Raw genomic sequence first — 22228 nt, forward strand, 5'->3', positions numbered from 1 at the left:
CACAGTGGTGGGGACTTGAGGCTTCTCAGCCTGGCAAAGGTCTAGGCTCCCCACTTGGCATGTGCTGGTGTGAGTGGTAATGAGGCCAGTTTCTTCTGCAACATTTAGCTGGGATAAAGCAATCATTGTCTAGATGTTTTCCTGTCTTGCTAGGCTCCATCTCCCTAGTTCTTTTTCTAGAGAGAACAGGAATAGTGTGGGGCATTTTTTCTGTGCTTGTTAGCATTTCCTGATTGCCATCTTCCTCAGCTCAAGTCTGGGATACATGAAGCTGAAAGAAAAATGAGGGAACTCTCCATTGTTTCATTATGTAGTCTTAAGATCTCTAGGTGGTCTGTGTTCTTTCCTTTTACCTTTAACAGTCTTCTTACGTTTATTTTTATATATCATATCCAGGGTGTTTAGCTACTCTTGGTGGGAGGAATAGAGAAAAGTACGTCTATTTCAACTTCCTAGGAATGCAAGTCCAATCATTCATTTTTGTGGATTCATCTTGATGACAATTAGAAAGAGTTAATCTGATTTTACCAATTCTCTTGTAATAGCCTTAAAGACATTTATTATAGATTTAACTGAAAAAATAACATACAGATCATGGAATTCAGTTACTCTTACCTTGCTCACTGCCACTGACACAAATGTTAAGATTGACATATGCACAAGCAGGGCCAGCCATGGATGATCCTCTGGTGAGTGTAATTTCCAGGTCAGACCCCTTTATCTGAGCACATGAGAATATGTGACTGAGCGACTACACCATCTCATCAGTGTCACCCACAAACACAGCAACTCTTCCTTCTCAAAACAAGAGCTCTATGTGATTCTGACAGCATATTCAGTGTCATCACTAAAATAGTCAAAAGCTACAATTTTTCTGCCATTTAAAAAAAATATGCAAAATCGAAAATATGCCCCACTGAAAAGACAGTCACATTTAGCCCACCATCTGTCCTATCTGTCTCATATAAAGTAGGAATGAGACAAAGAATAAATGACTGATACAGAAAAGAATGTGCTCCCCTATTACAAATGACCTATCTCTGAATTATGGACCATTTTCCAGAAAAGTTAACTGTTTTCCAGTCAATTGCTGTTTAAAAATTTTTTTTGCATTCATTTAACAAAATTTTATTAAGTATTAAGTAAATAATATTTATTTAATTTTGCTGATTTTTGCTGCTTAATTTTCAGTGGTAAACCCCAGAATCCACAATATTGACTTGTGACTTTTCTAATTTCCTGTTTTAGATAAAACAGGCCTATGTAGCCATCTTATCTCCTGGCAATTCTTATGCACCTCCCTGGCTACCTTTCCAAGAGAACTCCTGGAAGAACAACAATACCTGCCCTCCCTCCTAACATTCTCATCCTTCCCACCAGTATCCTAAGCGATACAGCAGGGCTGATTACTGTATCAATTGCTACTGGGGGACAGAATTATCAATATGAGATTACATATAATTAACAAAATTGAATCCTAAATCTCTTAATAGTTCAACAGAACAAAGAACTCACCTGTGTTTTTTCTTGAATAAGGATTTTATCTGATGTAGAAACTGGATATGATTTCAAGGGAGTCTTTATGGTGGCAAATATGAACTCCATGTGGTTTTCAATAACATTATTCAGATACTTGCCTTCAGACTTTGCATGATAATAAACTGTTATTTCATCAGTTGGAATCAGATTGCACTGAAAGCGAATACACAAAATTTAAAAGGGAAGCATATTTGTTAATCAAAATGCAGGTTGGTGAGTGAACAGGACTGATGATCCCATGCTCAACAGTTATGGAAGAGTACAATCTACCAAGTCCTCCTCTGAAACAAAGCACTGACTGAATAAGAACCCACTCACATAGAGTGGATTAAGGATGATGGCATGAGAAGTGAGACAGAGGCCTCCTGCCAAAACCACATATAATATGAAAATATAGTTAATACAACTAATCCTGAAACAGCAACAGGAAAGAAAACTGCACCAGACTGTATATACCTAGGAAAAGAACAGACCTCATGAAACAGGGTAATGTACCAAAGCCATGATCCGGTGGGACCCAAACCCTTCCCCCAACACAACTCATCAGCAGGAGGTAAAGAAATGGAGCAGGTAGAGGATGGAAGCCTAGGACTATTGAACACCCAGCACTGGAGATCTGCTCTGGGAACATGAACCTACATTGCATGATGCTTTAGAGATTAGTCAGGTTGGAAAGCTAAGACAGGTGGAATACTTGGAGAGACTGAGATTCCAGCAGCTTGTGGAAAGCAGGGAACCACATCTGGCTGCTCTGGAACAAAAGAAAGGTAGGCAACAGAGCATACGGCTCAGGAGAAAGACAGGTGGACAAAATCGAATAGGTGTACTTAGCCCAGTGGGTTGGGAACTTTCAGGAACTTCAGGGAGGCTCCATCCCCTTGGCTGGCTACACAGCTCTGAGGCCTCCTCACCTTTATACACAGCCTGCTGCACCTGTGCCTTCCTCCTGGCTAGCACCGGCTTGCAACCCAGCAGCCCCTGCACTGGTGTCAGCCAGTCAGAGGGAGGCCCTGCCTATGGCAGCTACAAACACAAAGCACACAGGCTTACACCTGTGTGCCTGGCCCACTGCTTCTGGCAGTGGATACTGGTTGGGAGGAAGGAAACAGCTCTTTCTTCCCCCGGAGGCCCCACCACCATTCCCCTGCGACCCTCGCCATCACTTCAGGGACTGAGCAGCTTGAGAGAGTAGAGCTTCTGGACACTACAGGGCACCAAATACAAACACAAAATGTGACAGGAACCTTGTTCAATCCAAAAACACCACAAACACCACAAAAAGGGGAAAGTGAAACTGAACTCATTAATCATCTTGAAAGAGATTTCAAAATAAAAATCATAAATATCCTCATGGAGGTATAGAAAATATTCAAGAACTCATGGAAGAATTCAGGAGTGAGATTCAATCATTAAGGAATACAATATCTCAAACGGAAAAATACAACGGAGGGATTTAAAAGCAGATTAGATGTAGTAGAGGAGACAGTAAATGCAATAGAAATTGGAAAAGAGAAATACAGAAGAAAGTGAGGCAAAGAGAGAAAAAAGGATTTCTACAAATGAAAGAATATTGAGAGAACTGTGTGACGAATCCAAAGGGAACAATATTAGCATTATAAGGGTACCAGAAGTAGAAAAGAGAGAAAGGAATAGAAAGCGTCTTTGGGGAGGAAACTGCTGAAAACTTCCCCAATGTGGGGAAGGAGACAGTCTCTCAGGCCATGGAAGTACATAGATCTCCCAACATAAGGGACCCAAGGAAGACAACACCAAGACATATAATCACGAAAACTGCAAAAATCAAAGGTAAGGACAGAATATTAAAAGCAGCCAAGAGAAAAATGATCACCTACAAAGGAAAACACATCAGGCTTCTCAAAAGAAACCTTATAAGCCAGAAAGGGGTGGCAAATATAAGGGCCTCTAACAAAGAACACTCTACCCAGCAAGATTTTCATTTAAATTTGAAGGGGGGATTAAACAATTTCCAAGTAAGCAAAAGCAGAGAGAATTGGAGGGACTGCTATAGATGGAAGTGTTCCTAAGGGTAAGTAGCTGTCACCAGAAGAAATAAAACAACCATAAAGAAGAAAGAACAATTAATTACTAAGCAGATTCAAAATCATATCAACTACTCCCAAAGTCATTCAAGGGATAGACAAAGAGTACAGAAAATAATAATGAAGAATGGAGGAGGTCGAACAAAAAAAACGTTTAGATTGTGGTTGTAATAGCATATTAAGTGAATTAACTTAGACTGTTAGATGGTAATAAATTTACCCTTGAACCTTTGGTAACCATGAATCCGAAGCCTGCAATGGCAATAAGTACATACCTACCAATAATCACCCTACATGCAGATGGACTGAATGCACCAATCAAAAGACACAGAGTCACTGAATGGATAAAAAAAGATGCATCTACATCTTGCCTATATGAGACTCACTTCAAACCAAAAGACATACACAGACTAAAAGTAAAGGGATGGAAAAAGATATTTCATGGACCTAATAGGGAGAAAAAAGACGGAGTTGCGGTACTAGGATCAGACAAAAGAGACTTCAAAACAAAGAAAGCAACAAGAGATAAAGGAGGACATTACATAATGATAAACGGGTCAGTCCAACAAGAGGATACAAACCATTATAAATATTTATGCACCCAACATAGGAGCACCTAGATATGTGAAACAAATACTAAAAGAATTAAAGGGGGAAATAGAATGCAATGCATTCATTTTAGGAGACTTCAACATAACACTCACTCCAAATGACAGATCAACCAGACAGAAAATAAGGAGACAGAGGCAGTGAACAAAACATGAGAACAGATGAACCTAACAGACATCTACAGAACACTCCACGCAAAAGCAACAGGATACACATTCTTCACAAGTGCACATGGAACACTTCCAAGAATAGACAATATACTAGGCCACAAAAAGAACCTCAGTAAATTCAGAAGGATTGAAATTGCACCAACCAGCTTCTCAGACCACAAAGGTATGAGACTAGAAATAAATTATGCAAAGAAAAGGAAAAATGCCCACAAACACATGGAGGCTTAGTAACGTGCTCCTAAATATCAATGCATCAATGACCAAATAAAAACAGAGATCAAGCAATATATGGAAACAAATGACAACAATATTTCGACACTGTGAAATCTGTGGGAAGGTCGTGCTAAGAGGGAAGTATATTGCAATACAGGCCTACCGCAGGAAAGAAGAACAATCCCATATGAACAGTCTAAACCCACAATTAACAAAACTAGAAAACGAAGAACAAATGAGGCCCAAAGTCAGTAGAAGGAACATAATAAAGATCAGAGCAGAAATAAATAAAATTGAGAAGAATAAAACAATAGAAAGAATCAATGAAAGCAAGAGCTGGTTCTTCAAGAAAATAAACAAAATAGATAAACTCCTTGCTAAACTGATCAAGAAAAAAGTCTACACACATAAACATAATCAGAAATGACAAAGGAAAAATCACTAGACACCACAGAAATAAAGAATTATTAGAGAATACTATGAAAAATTACATGCTAACAAACTGGATAAAGTAGAAAAAATGCACAATTTTCTAGAAAAATACAACCTTCCAAGACTGACACAGGAAAAAACAGAAAATCTGAATAGACCAAATATCAGCAATGAAATTGAATTGGTCTTCAAAAAACTACCTAAGAACAAAATTCCTGGACTTGATGGCTTCATTGTTGGATTTTACCAAACATTTAGTAAAGACTTAATACCCATCCTCCTTAAAGTTTTCCAAAAAGTAGAAGAGGAGGAATACTTCCAAAGTCATTTTATGAGGTCAGTATCACTCTACTACCAAAACCAGGCAAAGACACCACAAAAAAAGAAAATTACAGACCTATATTCCTTAAGAACATAGATGCAAAAATACTCAACAAAATATTAGCAAATCTGATTTAAAAATACATAAAAAAAAAGATCATGTATCATGATCAAGTAGGATTTATTCCAAAGATGCAAGGATGGTACTACAATATTTGAAAATCCATCAACATTATCTACCACAACAACAAAGAAAAGGACCAAAACCATATGATCATCTCCATAGATACTGAAAAAGTATTCAACAAAATTTAACATCCATTCATGATAAAAACTCTCAACAAAATGGGTATAGAGGGCAAGTACCTCAACATAATAAAGGCCATATATGAAAAACCCATAGCCAACATCATACTTAACAGTAAGAAGCTGAAAACTTTTCCTTTAAGATCAGGAATAAGACAAGGATGCCCAGTCTCCCCACTTTGATTCAACCTATTTCTGGAGGTCCTAGCCATGGCAATCAAACAACACAAAGAAATAAAAAGCATCCAGATTCGTAAGGAAAAAGTTAAAACTGTCACTGTCTGCAGATGACATGATATTGTACATAAAAAACCCTAAAGAATCCACTCCAAAACTACTAGATCTAATATTTGAATTCAGCAAAGTTGCAAAATACAAAATCAGTACACAGAAATGTGTTGCATTCCTACACATTAATGATGAACTAGCAGAAAGAGAAATTAGGAAAACAATTCCATTCACAATTGCATCTAAAAAAATAAAATACCTAGGAATAAACCTAACCAAGAAAGTGAAAGACCTATACTCTGAAAACTACAAGACACTTATGAGAGAAATTAGATACCAATAAATGGAAACACATCCCGTGCTCATGGATAGGAAGAATTAATATTGTCAAAATGGCCATCCTGCCTAAAGCAATCTACAGATTCAATGCAATCCCTATCAAAATACCGACACCATTCTTGAATGAACTAGAGCAAATCATTCTAAAATTCGTAAGGAACCACAAAAGACCCTGGATAGCCAAAGCAATCCTGGTAAGGAAGAATAAAGCTGGGGGGATTATACTACCCAACTTCAAGCTCTACTACAGAGCCACAGTAATCAAGACAATTTGGTACTGGCAGAAGAACAGACCCATAGACCAATGGAACAGACTAGAGAGCCCAGATATAAATGTAAGCATATATGGTCAATTAATAACACGAGAAAGAAGCCATGGACAGACAATGGGGAAATGACAGCCTCTTCAACAGTTGGTGTTGGCAAAACTGGACAGCTACATGCAAGAGAATGAAATTGGATAATTGTCTGACCCCATACACAAAAGTAAACTTGAAATGGATCAAAGACCTAAATGTAAGCCATGAAATCATAAAACTCTTAGAAGAAAACATAGGCAAAAATCTCTTGAATATAAAGATGTGCAACTTTTTCTGAATGCATCTCCCTGGCCAAGGAAAACAAAAGCAAAAATGAACAAATGGGACTACCTCATGCTAAAAAGCTTTGGTACAGCTAAGGACACCATCAGCAGAACAGAAAGGCGTCCTACAGTATGGGAGAACATATTTGTAAATGACATATCCTACAAGGGGTTAACATCCAAAATATATAAAGAACTCACATGCCTCAACACCCAAAAAGCTAATAACCCTCTTAAAAAATGGGCAGAGGATATGACCAGACAATTCTCCAAAGAAGAAATTCAAATGGCCAACAGGCACATGAAAAGATGTTCCACATTGCTAATTATCAGGGAAATGCAAATTAAAACCACAATGAGGTATCACCTCCCACCCGTTAGGATGGCCAACATTGAAAAGACTAGGAAGAACAAATGCTGGCAAGGATGCAGAGAAAGGGGAACCCTCCTACACTGCTGGTGGGAATGAAAACTAGCTCAACCATTGTGGAAAGCAATATGGAGGCTGCTCAAAAAACTAAAAGTAGAAATACCATTTGACCCGGGAATTCCACTCCTAGGAATTTACTCAAAGAAAAGTTCTCAGAATCAAAAAGACACATGCACCACTATGTTTACAGCAGCACTGTTTACAATAGCCAAGACATGGAAGCAACGTAAGTGTCTATCAGTAGATGAATGGATAAAGAAGTCATACATACATACAATGGAATACTATTCAATCGTGAGAAAGAAATAAATCCTACCATTTGCAACAACATGGATGGAACTAGAGGGCATTATACTCAGTGAAATAGGTCAGGCAGAGAAAGACAAATAAATACCAAATTATTTCCCTCATTTGTGGAGTATAACAACAAAGCAAATCTGAAAGAACAAAACAGCAGCATACTTACAGATTCCAGGAAGGGACTAGTGGTTCCCAAAGGAGAGGGTGGGTGGGGAGGGAGGGAGAAGGGAGATAAGGGGTATTATGATTAGTACACATGGTTTGGGGGAGGTCATGGGGAAGACAGTGTAGCACAGAGAAGACAAGTAGTGACTCTGTGGCATCTTACTACACTGATAGAAGGTGACTGCAACTGGGTATGGGGGTACTTGATAATATGTATGAATGTAGTAACTACATTATTTTTCAAGTGAAACCTTCATAAGAGTGTATATCAATGATACCTTAATACAAAAATAAACAAAGAAAAAAGGAACCCTGCTCACAAATATCTGAACTGCAGAGTTTTAAGCACCCTGTTATCTGCTGGAGTGGCCCTATCGGACCATGAACTACAGATATCAGATACCCGGCCTGAGGAGGAGGACCTGTGGGAGCCCATCTGGGGTTAGGGGGTCCCTGGCCCCCTCAGTTGGTGGGGGCAGGGAATGAGCTCCCCATGCCTGCCCTAGCTCCTAGGTCTCAAATAAGGGAGAACCATCCCACTCTATGGAGATCCAACAATCTCTTCCATGAGCTAGGAGCCTTTCCACACTGACTGTACCTCTACTTTCCTGAGATACCCACTGTCATCTCTGATGACTTTCTGTAGCAGTCGGGAAGGCTATCTACCCAGGGAATGGTTTTACAGAGGCTGAGAAAGGAGGACAAGGGGCCTAGGTTGGCTGAAAGCACCTGATCAGAGAAATCAAGGAGACTAGTCCAGGTTGGGAATGAAAGACCTGCCTTCCCTGCAGAGTACAATCTGCATGGGCCATATATCAGTATGATCAGATTATCATTAGTTGATTACTATGTTTTAGCCAGGTTCACCTGTCTCTGCAGTCCTTCCAAACAACCAAAACAAAAAGCCAAAACAAATTTCAAACAGCAGCTTGTTCTTAATCTGACAAACTGACCTTTTTGCGCAGTTTCTGGATGCGATTGATGACTTCCCGAGCCATTCCTTCGTCCACCATTGACTGGTCAGGAGTGACATCTAGAAGAACCAAAGCCTGTAGGAATGAACAATGTACACCATGACAAATAGGGAAGACGTGGCTTTTTCAAACTCAGCAAAATGCCACTTAAAACTAAATTCTGAGAAGTCTATACTGCAGAACTGCTTATTCACACAACTGAGTAAAAGGACATAATATTAGTCTAGTTTGTATATAGTGCAGGTCCTTTGTAGCCAGCTCTTCCTTCATCTCTGGACAGGATCAGCTTTTTCTCCTTTCTTCTGTGGGGGCTGCTCACAGGAGATGCACTGACATTAGCCTGTATAAGACTCTACAATTTAACTCTATTTTTTGCCTACCTAATACACACAGTATCAACAATTCGAATAAATAAGAACAGCAATCACGAAGCCCTTATAGATCAAAACTTCCACAGCACAAAGAGGTGGAGCGAGAGTCTCAGAGCAGTTGTCAGTTGTTTTTTTAAACCATGACTTTTGGTTTGTCAGTGTGACTCAACACAATTTCTAGAAGGAACACATTTTACGAGACTGAGTGTGAACTGCCATCTTCTTGTCAACTTCACCTGTTTCTAGCCTGTTTGTTCTGAAGGGTGTTGATGATGTGCTAAGGACAGTGTCAGCTCACCCCTGTTACAGTGGGGACACATGTGAATTAGGCATCATCCACATTTACATTTCTGAGGAATCTCCAACAGAAGCTGACAAACTTGCTGCACTTCACAAAGGCACAGGAGGTAGAACTGAAAACAGGGCAGGGACACCACAGAATAAAACATAAACTGCGTCAATACCCAGAAGCACCTCTGTAAGCGTGGAGTTACTCAGGCCCACACCCCCACTGACTGTCATCAGGAAGTACTTGCCCTCACTGCTTACAAACCTCCTCACTGCCCAGCTATTCTCCTGTGCTGCATGGAGCTCTGCCTATACCTAATTTACGCCCTTGTGAAGGCTGGAAGCTGGCCTTCCTCATTTGAGGTACTCCCCGCCTCCACAATGTGTGGCATGTTAAGCATAAGGGGACTCCAGCAAGCCCCCCCACTCCCACACTGGAGACCTTACATCCTATCTGCCTGCAGAGGTCTGTTTAAGAGTTGACCCTAGAATTCATCACTGCCTATCTATCCTCCTCAAGGAATGTTCTTAACCACCTCTACCCTAGACCATGGAGAGGAGCCTTTCTCTGTACTTGTTTCAAAGTATTTATCAGGCAGTACAGTAAGAATTATATTTGTCTCCACAATTGACTGTTCCCTTGAAAGGTGAGATTACATCTTATTCATTTTTGTACAACCTAATTAATTAAGAACAATTGCACAATTGTAGAAATCACAAAAGTCTATGTATTTGTTATAGAAATATGTATGATAAGGGCATATAACAGAGTTCTTAATAAAGCCAATCTAAAAAGCATAGCTGGTTTAGTCCAAGACAAGCTATCAACACTGTCAGGAAAGGTATAGGCAAATACTTTCTCTGCTAATGTTCTCATCTTTTGGTAAAGAAATGTTCTGGGAAGCAGAAATGTACCTGAGCATCTGAGTGTGCTTCAAACTGTGCTGTCTTTCCTGCTGCCTGATCAAAGGTGTACATGAGGCGGATGTCCTCTGAATGCAATTCATGGCCTTCCACAACAATGGTCCCTGTTGGAGAAGCAACTGCCACTGTCAGTCAGTCAGCACCCCCTGCCTCAAGCTGCCCTGCCTCTAGTGTACTGTGCCATGCTACTTTTGAATAAAACTTCATAGCATCAACCTGCAGAGACTTCATGACATCATGTCCTGTTGACTCATGTATGACAAACTTTCTTTAGACTGCACCATACTTGAGGACAGTTAAATTGCCACCAATGTCTGCTCCTGAACATAAGCTTCCAGGTCCAGAGAGACATGCACAAGCAGGTGACATATCCCCACTGTAAATCCAGAGCAGCATGATGTAAAGAAGAAAACATTCTGCAGAGTCAAACTGGACAGAGGCCCACTGCTCTGGAATTGCAGGACTCTGATGCTCTACTGCCTGCTGAGCAGGGTGTGGTGAAGGGGTATGATGCAGAGAGGGGCATGGAGTTCCAAATGTCATGCCCATCTGCAGTAGGCAGTGTAAAAACAGCCGCGGGTGACAGTTCCTACCTTCAGGGAAGTCTGCTGTGGTCACCCACAATGGTCTTGATCTTTGAGCATTGGGATGTCATTTTCATTTTATGTCACTGTGTTCTGAAAACTATTTTGCTTTCCATCAGTGCAGAACAATCCATTCAGAAACTAAAGTTTAGAAACTGTAGGCTTTTGGTTTCAAACAGGGTTTACTTCAGGAATTTTTGCTGTTTTTTCTATCTAATGAAACAATGTAGATTTGTGATTTGAAGAATGGTCAAAGAATTTAACATACCAAGTAAAATTAGTAATGACCATTTTTAGTTGCTAGCCTCTTATGTTTTATATAGTTTATCTAAAAATTTGGGGAATCTTAAGGACATTTCCTCAATTGCTATAATCAGTCACCTGATTTCTCAGTCCTTAAATCTCTCCTTATGACCCCTTGGTGCTTAAGGTTTTCAACCTTAGAGGGAGCTCTAACAATCAAGTCCCTTGTGCCATAGGATAGCTGCAGGCTGTCAAGCAGCCAAAAGACTCCACAAGACTGTAACCATGGGAGAGCTGGGAAGTCATGGGCACCTGGAAAGGCTCTGTAAAGGAGAGGAGGAAGGGGCTGAGTCCCCTTTCCTAACCTCCTCATGCTGTCTTATACTGTTCCTTCAGAATATTTATCAAAGCAAAGATTATTTCCATAAATCTTTAACGTCTACCAGCACCATGAGGCTGAGGACAGTGTCTGTGTTAACTCTATGTTCCCATTGTCAGCCAGGCAGAAGTGCTTTTAAAAAATACATTTCCTGAATAAATTAATCCAGTCTTGCCCAATTGAGACTAAAATGTGGATTCTAGATATTTTAGAGGAACTGGTTAGTTCTGAACCACTTCTCCTTCACGAGAAGCTCTAAAACTCAATGCTAAATCCCTTTCTCTACCATATTTTCCAGTCTTCATTCTGACACCTCCAAAAGTTACCTTTTTCTCCACAAGCAGCATCTGATAAACTCTACACCACTGGCTGGTGATGAAGCCCCATAGGGTTCTGCCCTCTACAAGGGCAGATTTTCTAGGCTCAGGTCATCAATTGTAGAATTCAATGGTACACCCATATGGTTCAGTAATTCCAAAGGGAATCAAGTCACAAAATATTTACATGTGAAAATATTCACTGCAATTATTCATAACATTAAAACAATATAAACATCCTAAAGCACTACCAACTAAGAGTGGTTAAGAACACCATCAGGAATTCAAAGGAAGGAAAACCACTGCAGCAGTTATTGAGATAGCATTTTAAAGACAAATTACATGTAGAAATGCTTATAATGTAAAGTGGAAATTCAAAGAAAAAAGGTAAATATAAATATACCAAAATATAAAAATACATGAGTAAAAAATGTGAAATTTAAAATTGCAGTGGGATCTCTTTTCTAAGGCTGTAATTACTCGACTGTGTATGTAACTAGAAGGAAATAAATCAGAATTTTAACAGTACTCCACAACACTATTAAAAAACAGAGTCTACACCTCAATCTAAGTTGTCAGTATTATTCCTAATAAACAGTTTTATGGCCAGAGAAAGTTTTTACGTAAGAAAAGGCTGTGACAATAAAAGTCACACAGAAGCCCAAGTTCGGGAGGCCACAAACGGTGCCCTGGTGGAGCAGACACCCACCGCTCTCCTGGAACTGCTCCAGCTCCTCACTGCTCAGCTGCCTAATGGACGCCATCACTGCCTTGAAGGCTCCCTTCAGACGCTTCCCCAGGACCACGTGATCCGGTTCTGCCCTTAGGCGAATGCCATACTTGTTTTTATCTGTAGACAGTGTAACTTTTCGAACATTCAATTCCTAGTTGGTAGATAAGAAAACAAAATGAGAGAAATGAAAACTTGTCCACAAAAACTTGCACTCAAATGTACACAGCAACATTATTCATAATAAGCAAAAAGTGGGAACAGCCAAGATGGCCAGCAACTATTAAGTGACAAACAAAATGTACTCTCTCCACACAATGGGCTATTATTTAGCAATATAAAGGAATGAAGTACTCATACTAGCTGTAACGCAAATAACCACTGGTGCTAAGTGAAGGAAGTCAGATACAAAATACCACATATTACAGAACCCCGTTTATAGGCAATGTGGGCAATGTGGGCAACCCAGAGACAGAATAATTTTGTGGTTGCCAGGGGCTTCTGGGACCTTTAGGGGAAAATGGTCATGAATGCTAATGGATACTGGGTTTCTATATGGGGTAATGAAATGTTAAGAAATCATGTAAAGGCTGGCTGCAGAACGCCATAAATAATACTAAAAAACTGCTGAATTGTATGGTATGAAAAAATCCTCTTGTCCAGATCAGTTGAAGACAGCTGAGCACAACTGAACTCTAGAATTATAAACACTTTCTCACCTCTCAGGGCAACCTTTGCTCAATTTTAGAGCACAAGGTTACCTACCTATCCATTAACCAGAAGAATCAACGAACCACATTTCATGCCACCATCATGCTGGTTAAGGACTACTAATACAGCAGGAAATGACGATGGCATGGCAGGAAATAAAAATATGAGGTACCACAGAACTGGACTAAACAAATTGCAGGGAAATAGGTCTAGTTTAGAGATTATATTTAACTGTATTATCTGATCTCATTATAGTGATTAAGGTAATCTATTTAAATATATTCCATTTTTAATCTATATCTGTAAGCATTAATTGTAGAATTTATAATCTAACTCTGCAGTTTCTAATATTTTTCTGGAATTCATAAGCAATTCAAACCAAATATAGAAATTAGTACTTTTTATAAAGCAGTTTTAAATATTACCTGAGAAAGGAATAAAAATGAAGTTAAATATAAGATGTACATGTTTTTAAACTATCATGGAATAAAACTTTTCAGGAGGACAAACAGTTTAAACTTCCAACCCTCCCAAATCCCACTTTTAGGAATCCATCCAAAGTCCACACTCTGACATATTAAAAAAGACAAACACACACCTTGTTTGTAATCAGAAACCTCAATTTCTAACAAAAGGAGAGTAAACAATTATCATGTAGCCAGACAGTACATACCATACAGCTGTTAAAAGAACAAAGCAGGTCTCTTTTTTGACATGGGAGTATAAAAGAAACACTATGTACAAACAAAACAAACGGTGTGCATGTGTGTGTGTATAAGTACGTACAGACGTGTGTATACATGTGTGTATGCTAGAACGACTCTGGCAGGAGATACCCTGGCAAACATCCCCAGGATGGAGACTACAGGGAGCGGCTGCATGGGCAGGGACTACTGTGCATCTGCTGCTACTGCTTGAACTGTTTACACCAATGTGTCCTCACTCGTGTTACTTGTATAGTTTGAAGGAACAAAATTTTCTTTTGTTAATTATCAAAAAGTACTTTGGGGAAGAGAAGTAAAGGTAATAAATGATCTTACTAAGTAAGATAAAGAAATTCACTGATCTTGAATTGTAAAAATTCATGATGATTCTAAGCAAAGTATAACAATTCATGGATGGTTAAATTTATGTATACACTGATATACAAAAGGAAAAGGATCAACTATACACTCAAAGGATGGCTCATTAAGGGGTACTAACCTAAATAATTTTCTCAGGGAAAGACACCTGTCTGGACCAAAACAAATGAACTGTCTCACCTCAATGATACACTTCTCCAAAGACTGGATATCACTAAGAGCTTCAGGATCCTGATGGATAACCACAATTTCTTTCAAAGGATACTAGGAGGAAAAGGGAGCAGAAAGGTCACTAAGCAGCAGTCCTCTAAACTGGAAAAAAAGAATGTTAAATGTCGTATCTGAATCTCAAGCTCCAGACTAATTAGGTACAACTACTACTAAGTTATTCATGCCCTTATTGCAGAAAAAAGTTATGCCATTGCTGGAAGCTCTCTACATTAAGAAAATACTCCAAAGATACAAATATTCAGGTCTGTGCAATGTCAAATAAATAGAATGCCAAACCTTTATCGGAATAGTTTTTCGATCTCGAATCACTCGCCCAAGTTCAACCACAGACTGCATTCTTGACACTGCACTCTCAGTTTTCTTGTCAATCAATTCCTCTCTGATTGGCAGAGGCAGGGATGTGAAAAAGATCAGATTTACAAGGAAAAAAACCTCAAACAATAGGCATGCCTAAGTGAGAAAGAGAGTCAGGCTAGAATGTGACAGTGTGGCCAAGCCTCCTGTGAGGCAGCTGGGAAGCATGCTCACCTGCTGAGGGCCCAACAGCTCCCTGATGACCCCAGTAAGGCTGCCTACACCCACAGTTCTACAGGGGGTCAACTGTAAGCATCCCTCCCACCCACTGTGGGAGAGCAGCTCAAGTAGAAGGAAGGGCACTGAGGGGCTGGAGCAGGGAGCTGGGACCTCTCAGTGCATCTCTATGAACCACCCCCCATAGCCCAGGCAAGGCTTAGTCTATTTGACTTACCGAACATGGGGCAGCATGAGGTAGTGGATGCTGAGTGTGTCCTTGTCCTGGACTGAAACAGGGTCGATCAGCATCTTTAGATTCTGGTACATCAATTCAGTAAGAAATGGTATATAGGGGGCCTAAATGAGGACAGAGGACGGCATGTCGTTCATGTGCTGCCATCACTAACTAATTTAGACTGGAAAACAGCCAACTCAACAGTCTGGAGGGTGTTATAGCAAAGTGCACAGAGGTGGATGTGAGGTTATAAACACACTCTGAAGGACAAAGGCCCTCACTTTGTTCTGGTAGTATGGACACCCACGAAGCTTGGCAGCCATGTTCACATGACAGCTGCATCAGTATGCAGGGGACCGGGTGTCCCACACCTCAGAAGCCTCATCCGTAAATGGGAGAAGTACTACCTGTTTCACAGGATGTGGTGAATGAAGCTGGATGGGAGGTACCGGGCACAGGACCTGGCACAAAGCCAACTCTTCTGCATGTGCCCAGACACAAGCAGAAGGCTTATAACATCATCCTTGAGTAACAGGAACAGGACACTAGGAATAAAACTAGTTTTTACTTACATATCATTTGATTAGTATCTCCACTGGCTGGATATTGTTTGTGATATATTTGTTTTCTTAGACACTAGCTCAAGAACTTCCCAGTAGCTCAATTATGGGAATCCAAAATTCCCATAAGATGACTTGTCATTCATGGGGAAATTGGCTCTTGACTGGTAATGTACAGCCAGTGGTGAAAACAAAGAATCCAGCTTTTGAAGTTATTTCTTAGCCCTTACTTGACACAGATAAGCCAACAAGATTTCTGAAAAGGAACTAGAGATAAGTTGTTTTAAAATTTCTATTTCTGTTTCTGGTGGAACAAATGCAGAATGGATACAGAGGCTGCTGTCTCCTGGCCCTGTGAGCAGCCCGTGGGTGGAGGTTCAGAACGGTTCAAGCATCTTACCATCAGTCTGCACAGAGAAAGCAGAACACTAAACAAGGTCTCTAGAGCCATAACACAATCTTCCATGCCGTTTTCACCCTAGTGGATAAAAAAGAAACACACATTAAACTGTCAGAAAAAATAAAGCATTTATTAGAAGAAGGCAATTCACAGAAAGCACACAACATACAGGCAGGACAGATAAGCTAGGACAAATGACCAGAGCCATAGGTGGCCTGTGGTCAAAGCAAGAGGCCAGGCCAGGTCTTACTACCCAACCTCTGAGGCTGAGCAGAGGGACAAGGGCTCTGTTAACAGCAAGGGCCTGACAGCTAAGTGTAGGATTCATATACAACAGACAGAACAGGTGCTTACTGGAAAATTTGGCACTTTTAGGTAAGATTTCTATTTTTTTTAAAAATATATACAGTGTATTTAAAAAATAATTGTTATTTCACTGTAGGAAAAAATTAATGAAAAGGAAATTCACCCATAATTAAGTTGCAGTAATTAAGTTACTGTAAATATCTTAGTGTATGTCCTTCTAGCCATATCATAAGTGTGTGAGATGTATTTTAACAAAAATGAAATTACTGCTTTATTTTGGGTTTCTTTCATGAATGCATTTGAAGGCAGGACTGACAAGTGGGGGGAGCTGCCACCTCCTGTCTCACACCCTGTATTCACCATCAGTGTTTATGTACGGCTCAGGTCCTGGGACAGACCCATGCTTCACTCACCCTCAAGCCCCAAGAGGCTTAGGGAGGAGTTCTGTCAGTAACCGACTAACCCTCCAGAGATAAAGGTAAGAAGGCATCCCTCCTAAGATCACAGCCACACCTGACATTTGCAAAATATTGCATGAATGTATTTTGGATTTTAAAAGGTTTGTTCACATCAATCCTGTGTGGTCCCTCAGACTTTCCCTCCAGTATGACATGTCCACAATTGTGTTTTGAAACTACACAAGATGACTTTTAGAAATTACAGGTTACCACCCATCAAATGGCAATAAATATAGCTAATATGCATTGTGAAAGATAAGGAAAAAAAACTTCCAACAATGCCAGCATCTGAAAATGTTCCTTTTCCTTCTGGCTGTGCTCATTTTTCTTACCTCTCACACACCCCACATTTTTTGTTCTCCTGAGCAGCATGCACTTACCTTCAATCTTCTGCGGTTCATCCTGACATACCAATTGGTCAGAACATCCACAAACTTGACCAGGCGAGGGACCACAGTGTAGAGCCTGTAAGCTAGAAGTGGGGTTGGGATCAAGCAGAGAAAAGGTATGCTATCAGGGTGCTTGCACAGTATGAGAGAGGGCAAGCAGCCCTGCCCACCAACAAAGAACCAAGCCAATGCAATCTCAGCAGCTTGTTCACTGAGGGCCTAGGACACAGCAGCCACGGTGGCCAGGGGTATCCCCTGAGGGATACACACAAACTCCCGTGTCAGTGAGAAATGGGAATGCCGTACATGTGGCTGAGAGGCCACACCTACGCACCACATGGCTCCATGAGGCCCCATTTACCTGGAGCTCTGCAAGGCCACAGCACTACGATAGTTGACTTCCTTTCACTGTGCTGTCCTGTACCCAACAGAGAGACATACAAGCTCTAAGTACATGCTAGGGGACCCAGGATGGACCAGTGCTCCTCAATCAGAGTAACTCTGCTCCACAGGGATATTGGCAATGTCTGGAGACTAACTGGGGAGGTGAATACTCCTGGGATCTGGTGGATGGACCCAAGGCTGCTGCTCAATGACAGTAAACCACTGCACAGCCCAGCCCCATCACAGAGAGCAACCTGGCCCAACCGTCACAGGGCTGCTGCCAGGAAACTTGGCACAAGTGGGCAGCAAAGAAAACAGGCTTTCATAAGGATAAAGTAGCAAAGGAAAGAAAGCTAAAGCAGGCAGCAGAAGGAAAGAAGAGCCTTGTGGGGTTAAAAGTCAAAGGCCCCCAAGGAACTGAGGGAAAGCAGGAAGGGAAAGGCATCTGGCTAATCTTGTTTGAGGCACAGGCTTATTTTAAGGACATTCCCATTCACCTTCCCCTTATAACTGATACTTTGTTGCACACAATCACCAAAACCAAGGAAAATTAAGACCAAAGATCATAAACACTTTGTGTTAACATGAAGAGCCCAGTGGCTATTCATGTGGCTCCTGGTCTAAGCCAACGCCAAGAGTTGCCAGGCTCATCAAGGCTAGACCTGACAATGGGCCAGACCCCAGGTTCCTAGAGAGGTGATTTGTGTGATTGGAGGCCTCTCCTGTAAAGGAGGGCCTAAGTATTTCTAGGCTTCACTACACTTCTCATCTTCTAGAAAGTCAGTTTCTTGTGTTTAGGTTCCAGTTCTTACAGAGTAAATGACGCCCACAAGGAATGACCACACAATAAATGGGAGCCAGGAGCACTCCAGCCTGTAGACTGCTCTGGTCTCCATGATAAGGGACTGTGGGCACAAAGCCGATAGGTTGGGCAGTGGGGAACTGCACCCATCTCCCACACACCTGTGTTACAACTGCTGCCTAACCTCTAGTTCCCAGGTAGACCAGGCCCCAGATGGTAGCCTCTGCCAATGGCTCCCAGTCCATTGGAGCCGGCACCTGCTTGGCAGCCCCTGCATGATCACAGGACTGGGGAGGAAGGTTAACCTCACCAGGGCATGTACACCAAAGCTGTTTCTCTGCCTCTGCCCACTGATTTTATCAGACTCATATGTGCTCAGACCCATCTCAGGTCTCCTAGTTGGTAGTTTCTGGCATTTCTCACCTTGACTTATGGTTGTTCTACCATAACCTTGAGGAAACCAACATAAGCTACTTTTCCTCTATCTAAAACCAAATTTATTTTCATTAGTTAACAGAAATACAGGGAAATGTTCATTTCGTTATTGCTTTTCTGTTATTTCCTAGTTTTTCTAAACTGTGCAGGGACTACTTATTCAATAACTAAAGAAGACCTGAAAATGAATACATATTAATAACAAGCCTTACTTACCAAGTACCTAATATCTGCCAGCTACTTTCTGTACATAATCTCTATTTGAACCTTATAATAACTCTACCCAGCATTTTTCAGAGAAAGAAATTGAGGCTTACAAACTTTAAAGCAATGCTTCCCACAAGAACAGGTGACAGAGTTGGGTCCTGAACCCAGAGCCCTCCAGTACCAAAGCCTGTGATTCCAAGGGACCACATGGTGTCTGTGGAGAGATGAGGTCACTGGACACACCCCAGGTAACTCCCCAGGCCTTGAAACAGCACATTTCTACAAGTAACAAGCCTTAACAAAACTGTATTTGAGAGATTAAAGGAAACAATTTATCTATTGTTCTGTACCTCTCAAAATCTCTCTATAATTTCCTCTGTGTTTATAAAGAAAAAGCTAACTCTCAAAAGGGCAATTATAAAGAGAAGAAGAGTCCTTATTCCTGGAGGGCAGCCCAAGAGAGACGCACCTGCCATTTCAGTCTCAAAGAACCTGATGAGTGACTGCATGGAGGACAGGACCCAGCGGTCTGTGATGTTGGTGCTTTCTTTGACTATGCTTTCATTGTAGAGGAATTCCACTTCTTCCTCCTATGAAGTAGAATTATTGACATATTGGCATGCTTGAGGGAAATGAACTTTTTAAATCACTTAAACTAAAAGAAGTAGCTGACCAAACCAAAAGCACAAAGAACCCAGACCCCACTGGCAATCTACATTTCTGATTATCAGCAATATTTTCCAAGAAAGATCTGAATTTGGGACATTTAGTCTACAATCCTGAATTATGTTTCTGAGTGAACTAAGGAGAATTTAGAAAAAAATATCCTTCTGCAGCAAAAAGTGATTATAAATTGAGAAATATTTCAAAGCCTTGCCAGTTAAGTACAGGATTTAGTTACTTTAAACCTGAGAAACTCAGTAAAACCAGCTAGCATGGGTAACTGTCTAAAACTGAAAATGAGCAGGAAGAATTAACTTATACTGTTCAACTTAACCTAGTGTGCTCTACTCCATCCCTTCTTTTCCTTTGCAAAATCCTCCTTCATTTGGAAGGCCCACTCCCCATGCCTCCTACATAGCATCACCTCTCGGCTGGCAGGGCAGAGGCCACGCTGGCCCTTGCTATCTTGTCCAGACTAGCTCCAGCTGTGGGAGGTTTGCCCTGCCCATGTCCCTAAGACCCACACCAGCAGAGACCTGCAGAAGACCTGCCTGAAGACCTGGCCCAAGAGGTGGTAGGATCAAAAAGATAGGAGCAACACTGGGGCCTAGAGAAGATGCCTGTCCTCAATTCACAGGGAAAAGCCCACACCAGGAGGGATCGTGATCAGAGTCTGAGATGAGCCAGGGGCAGCGGGCAGTGAGCGACCAGCCTGCTGGATGCACTGCTCAAAGCTCTGGTCTCCAACCAGTTTCTCAGGAAGGAATACATCACATGTCGTCAAGTGACTCACTAAGGAGTTCCACCTGTGAGGTGCTGGAGATGAAAAGATGAGTGATAACTGAGCCCTGAAAGCACAGCCAGGCACATGTGCGGCCATTCCGCTGGCCTGAGCAGCCTGCGGGGCAGGGGAGGAAGCCCCCAAAGGAGGCCCAATGAGGCAGCAGGAAAGATACTCACTGGAGTCCTAATCATCACCTTTTCTTCCTAACAGCCCAGCTCACTCTCTGGGAGCAGCTGACTCTTCCCTGGCTCCCCCACACTGGTTTCATGAGTGGGTAGCTGTCTGGTTAAATGACTCCAATGCAACTTTCCCACAGGCAAGGCCCCTGTGTCCATGGAGGTGTGCCTCCCAGCCGGTGTAGGTGTGGTGTTGTGCTCCCAGCCAGCACAGGCCAGACACCCATCCTGCTTTCACTATGGCCTCTCCAGTGGCTCTGAGCCCCTGCTCACAAGGCTGGCCCTGCTGCATCACCTACGTAGCTCCCCTGTGCAGCCCACCCCCTATTGTCCCGCATAAACCCAGCTCAACCCAGCTTGGCAGGGTAGACCCCCGCCCATAGCACCGCAGTCCAACCTTCTGCAGCCTCAGGACATTCTGGATGAAGAAACGGTAGGCATTGTACCAAGGGAGAAGCACGTCCTTCAAGACATCACGCACACCCTCCTCCTTAAAGCGCAGGTTTTCTGCTTTCACCACAGGGGAGTTAATCAGATATAATCTGGAGGAGAAAAATAATATGGAAAAGGAATGCATATAGTACACCAAATCTTATTATTTGATGTGCTGACAGGGCAACACCAAAATTAGCATTTTTTCCTACTGAAGGGGGGAATTATGACTACTCCTCTAATGGTCGATTTAAAACTGACAAAGCTCTTAACCTGTGTAAGGGACCTAGCAAACCATAAAGGAGAGATGTAGCCCTACCCTAAAATAGGGCACTGGCAGTGCTGAGGAAGCCACCAGCCCCACAGGACACCATACACAGGCCACAGGGATTCACAAGGAGCAGTCCCGTTGTGCTCTGCCAGCATAGAGGGGGCTCTCAGAGGGCAGAGGCAGGGAATGCTGCAGAGCACCCATCTCCATGACCAGGCACAGACAATTATCCACCCAGGTTGTCAGCACTGCCGAGGTGAGGCTAACAGGGAACTGGGGATCTCAGGATACCACATTACCTGCTCCTGGGCCACACAGTGTCCAGGAAATGCTAGGGATCAGCCCAGGGTGAGTCACCGTGTCTTGAACAGGAGGATGGTGAACAAAGCCTCTGTGCCTCAATGTTCATGACTATGACTATTTCTAGCTCACATTTCTCTAGCGCTTTTCAGTATTAATTTTTATTTGCTCTAGCATAAATATACCTCACACAGCTGTTCCGAGGAGGAAATGATGCAAGGGAGTTCTAACACCAACAAATGGCTGGGCAGCAGAGGTCCTTGCCCTCAAAGACATCTCCTGACTTTGTACCTAGAAAGCCATCTCAGGAGTTAAAGCCAACACCATACCAGTGTACCTCTCTGTATAATGGAGATACATTTTTAAAAAGCTCATTATAAACCA

The 22228-nt window shown here is 41.7% G+C and overlaps 1 protein-coding gene across 4 annotated transcripts in view; it reads right to left on the reverse strand.

Annotated features, from left to right (window-relative positions):
* Nucleotides 1-22228, reverse strand: part of IARS1 (isoleucyl-tRNA synthetase 1) — a 113240-nt gene that overhangs the window by 39446 nt on the left and 51566 nt on the right. For all 4 annotated transcript variants that reach the window (XM_017665526.3, XM_073228871.1, XM_073228870.1 and 1 more), the window contains 12 exons: nt 21239-21383; nt 19688-19808; nt 17382-17473; nt 16238-16315; nt 15278-15399; nt 14806-14908; nt 14479-14562; nt 12485-12659; nt 10244-10356; nt 8649-8744; nt 1516-1692; nt 616-721 (listed from right to left, as the gene is read on the reverse strand). In XM_017665526.3, the coding sequence (XP_017521015.2) occupies nt 616-721; nt 1516-1692; nt 8649-8744; nt 10244-10356; nt 12485-12659; nt 14479-14562; nt 14806-14908; nt 15278-15399; nt 16238-16315; nt 17382-17473; nt 19688-19808; nt 21239-21383 (1412 nt within the window). The remainder of the gene's footprint in view (nt 1-615; nt 722-1515; nt 1693-8648; nt 8745-10243; nt 10357-12484; nt 12660-14478; nt 14563-14805; nt 14909-15277; nt 15400-16237; nt 16316-17381; nt 17474-19687; nt 19809-21238; nt 21384-22228) is intronic.

The sequence above is a fragment of the Manis javanica genome, chromosome 2 (genome assembly GCF_040802235.1).
Source record: "Manis javanica isolate MJ-LG chromosome 2, MJ_LKY, whole genome shotgun sequence".
Taxonomy (NCBI): domain Eukaryota; kingdom Metazoa; phylum Chordata; class Mammalia; order Pholidota; family Manidae; genus Manis; species Manis javanica.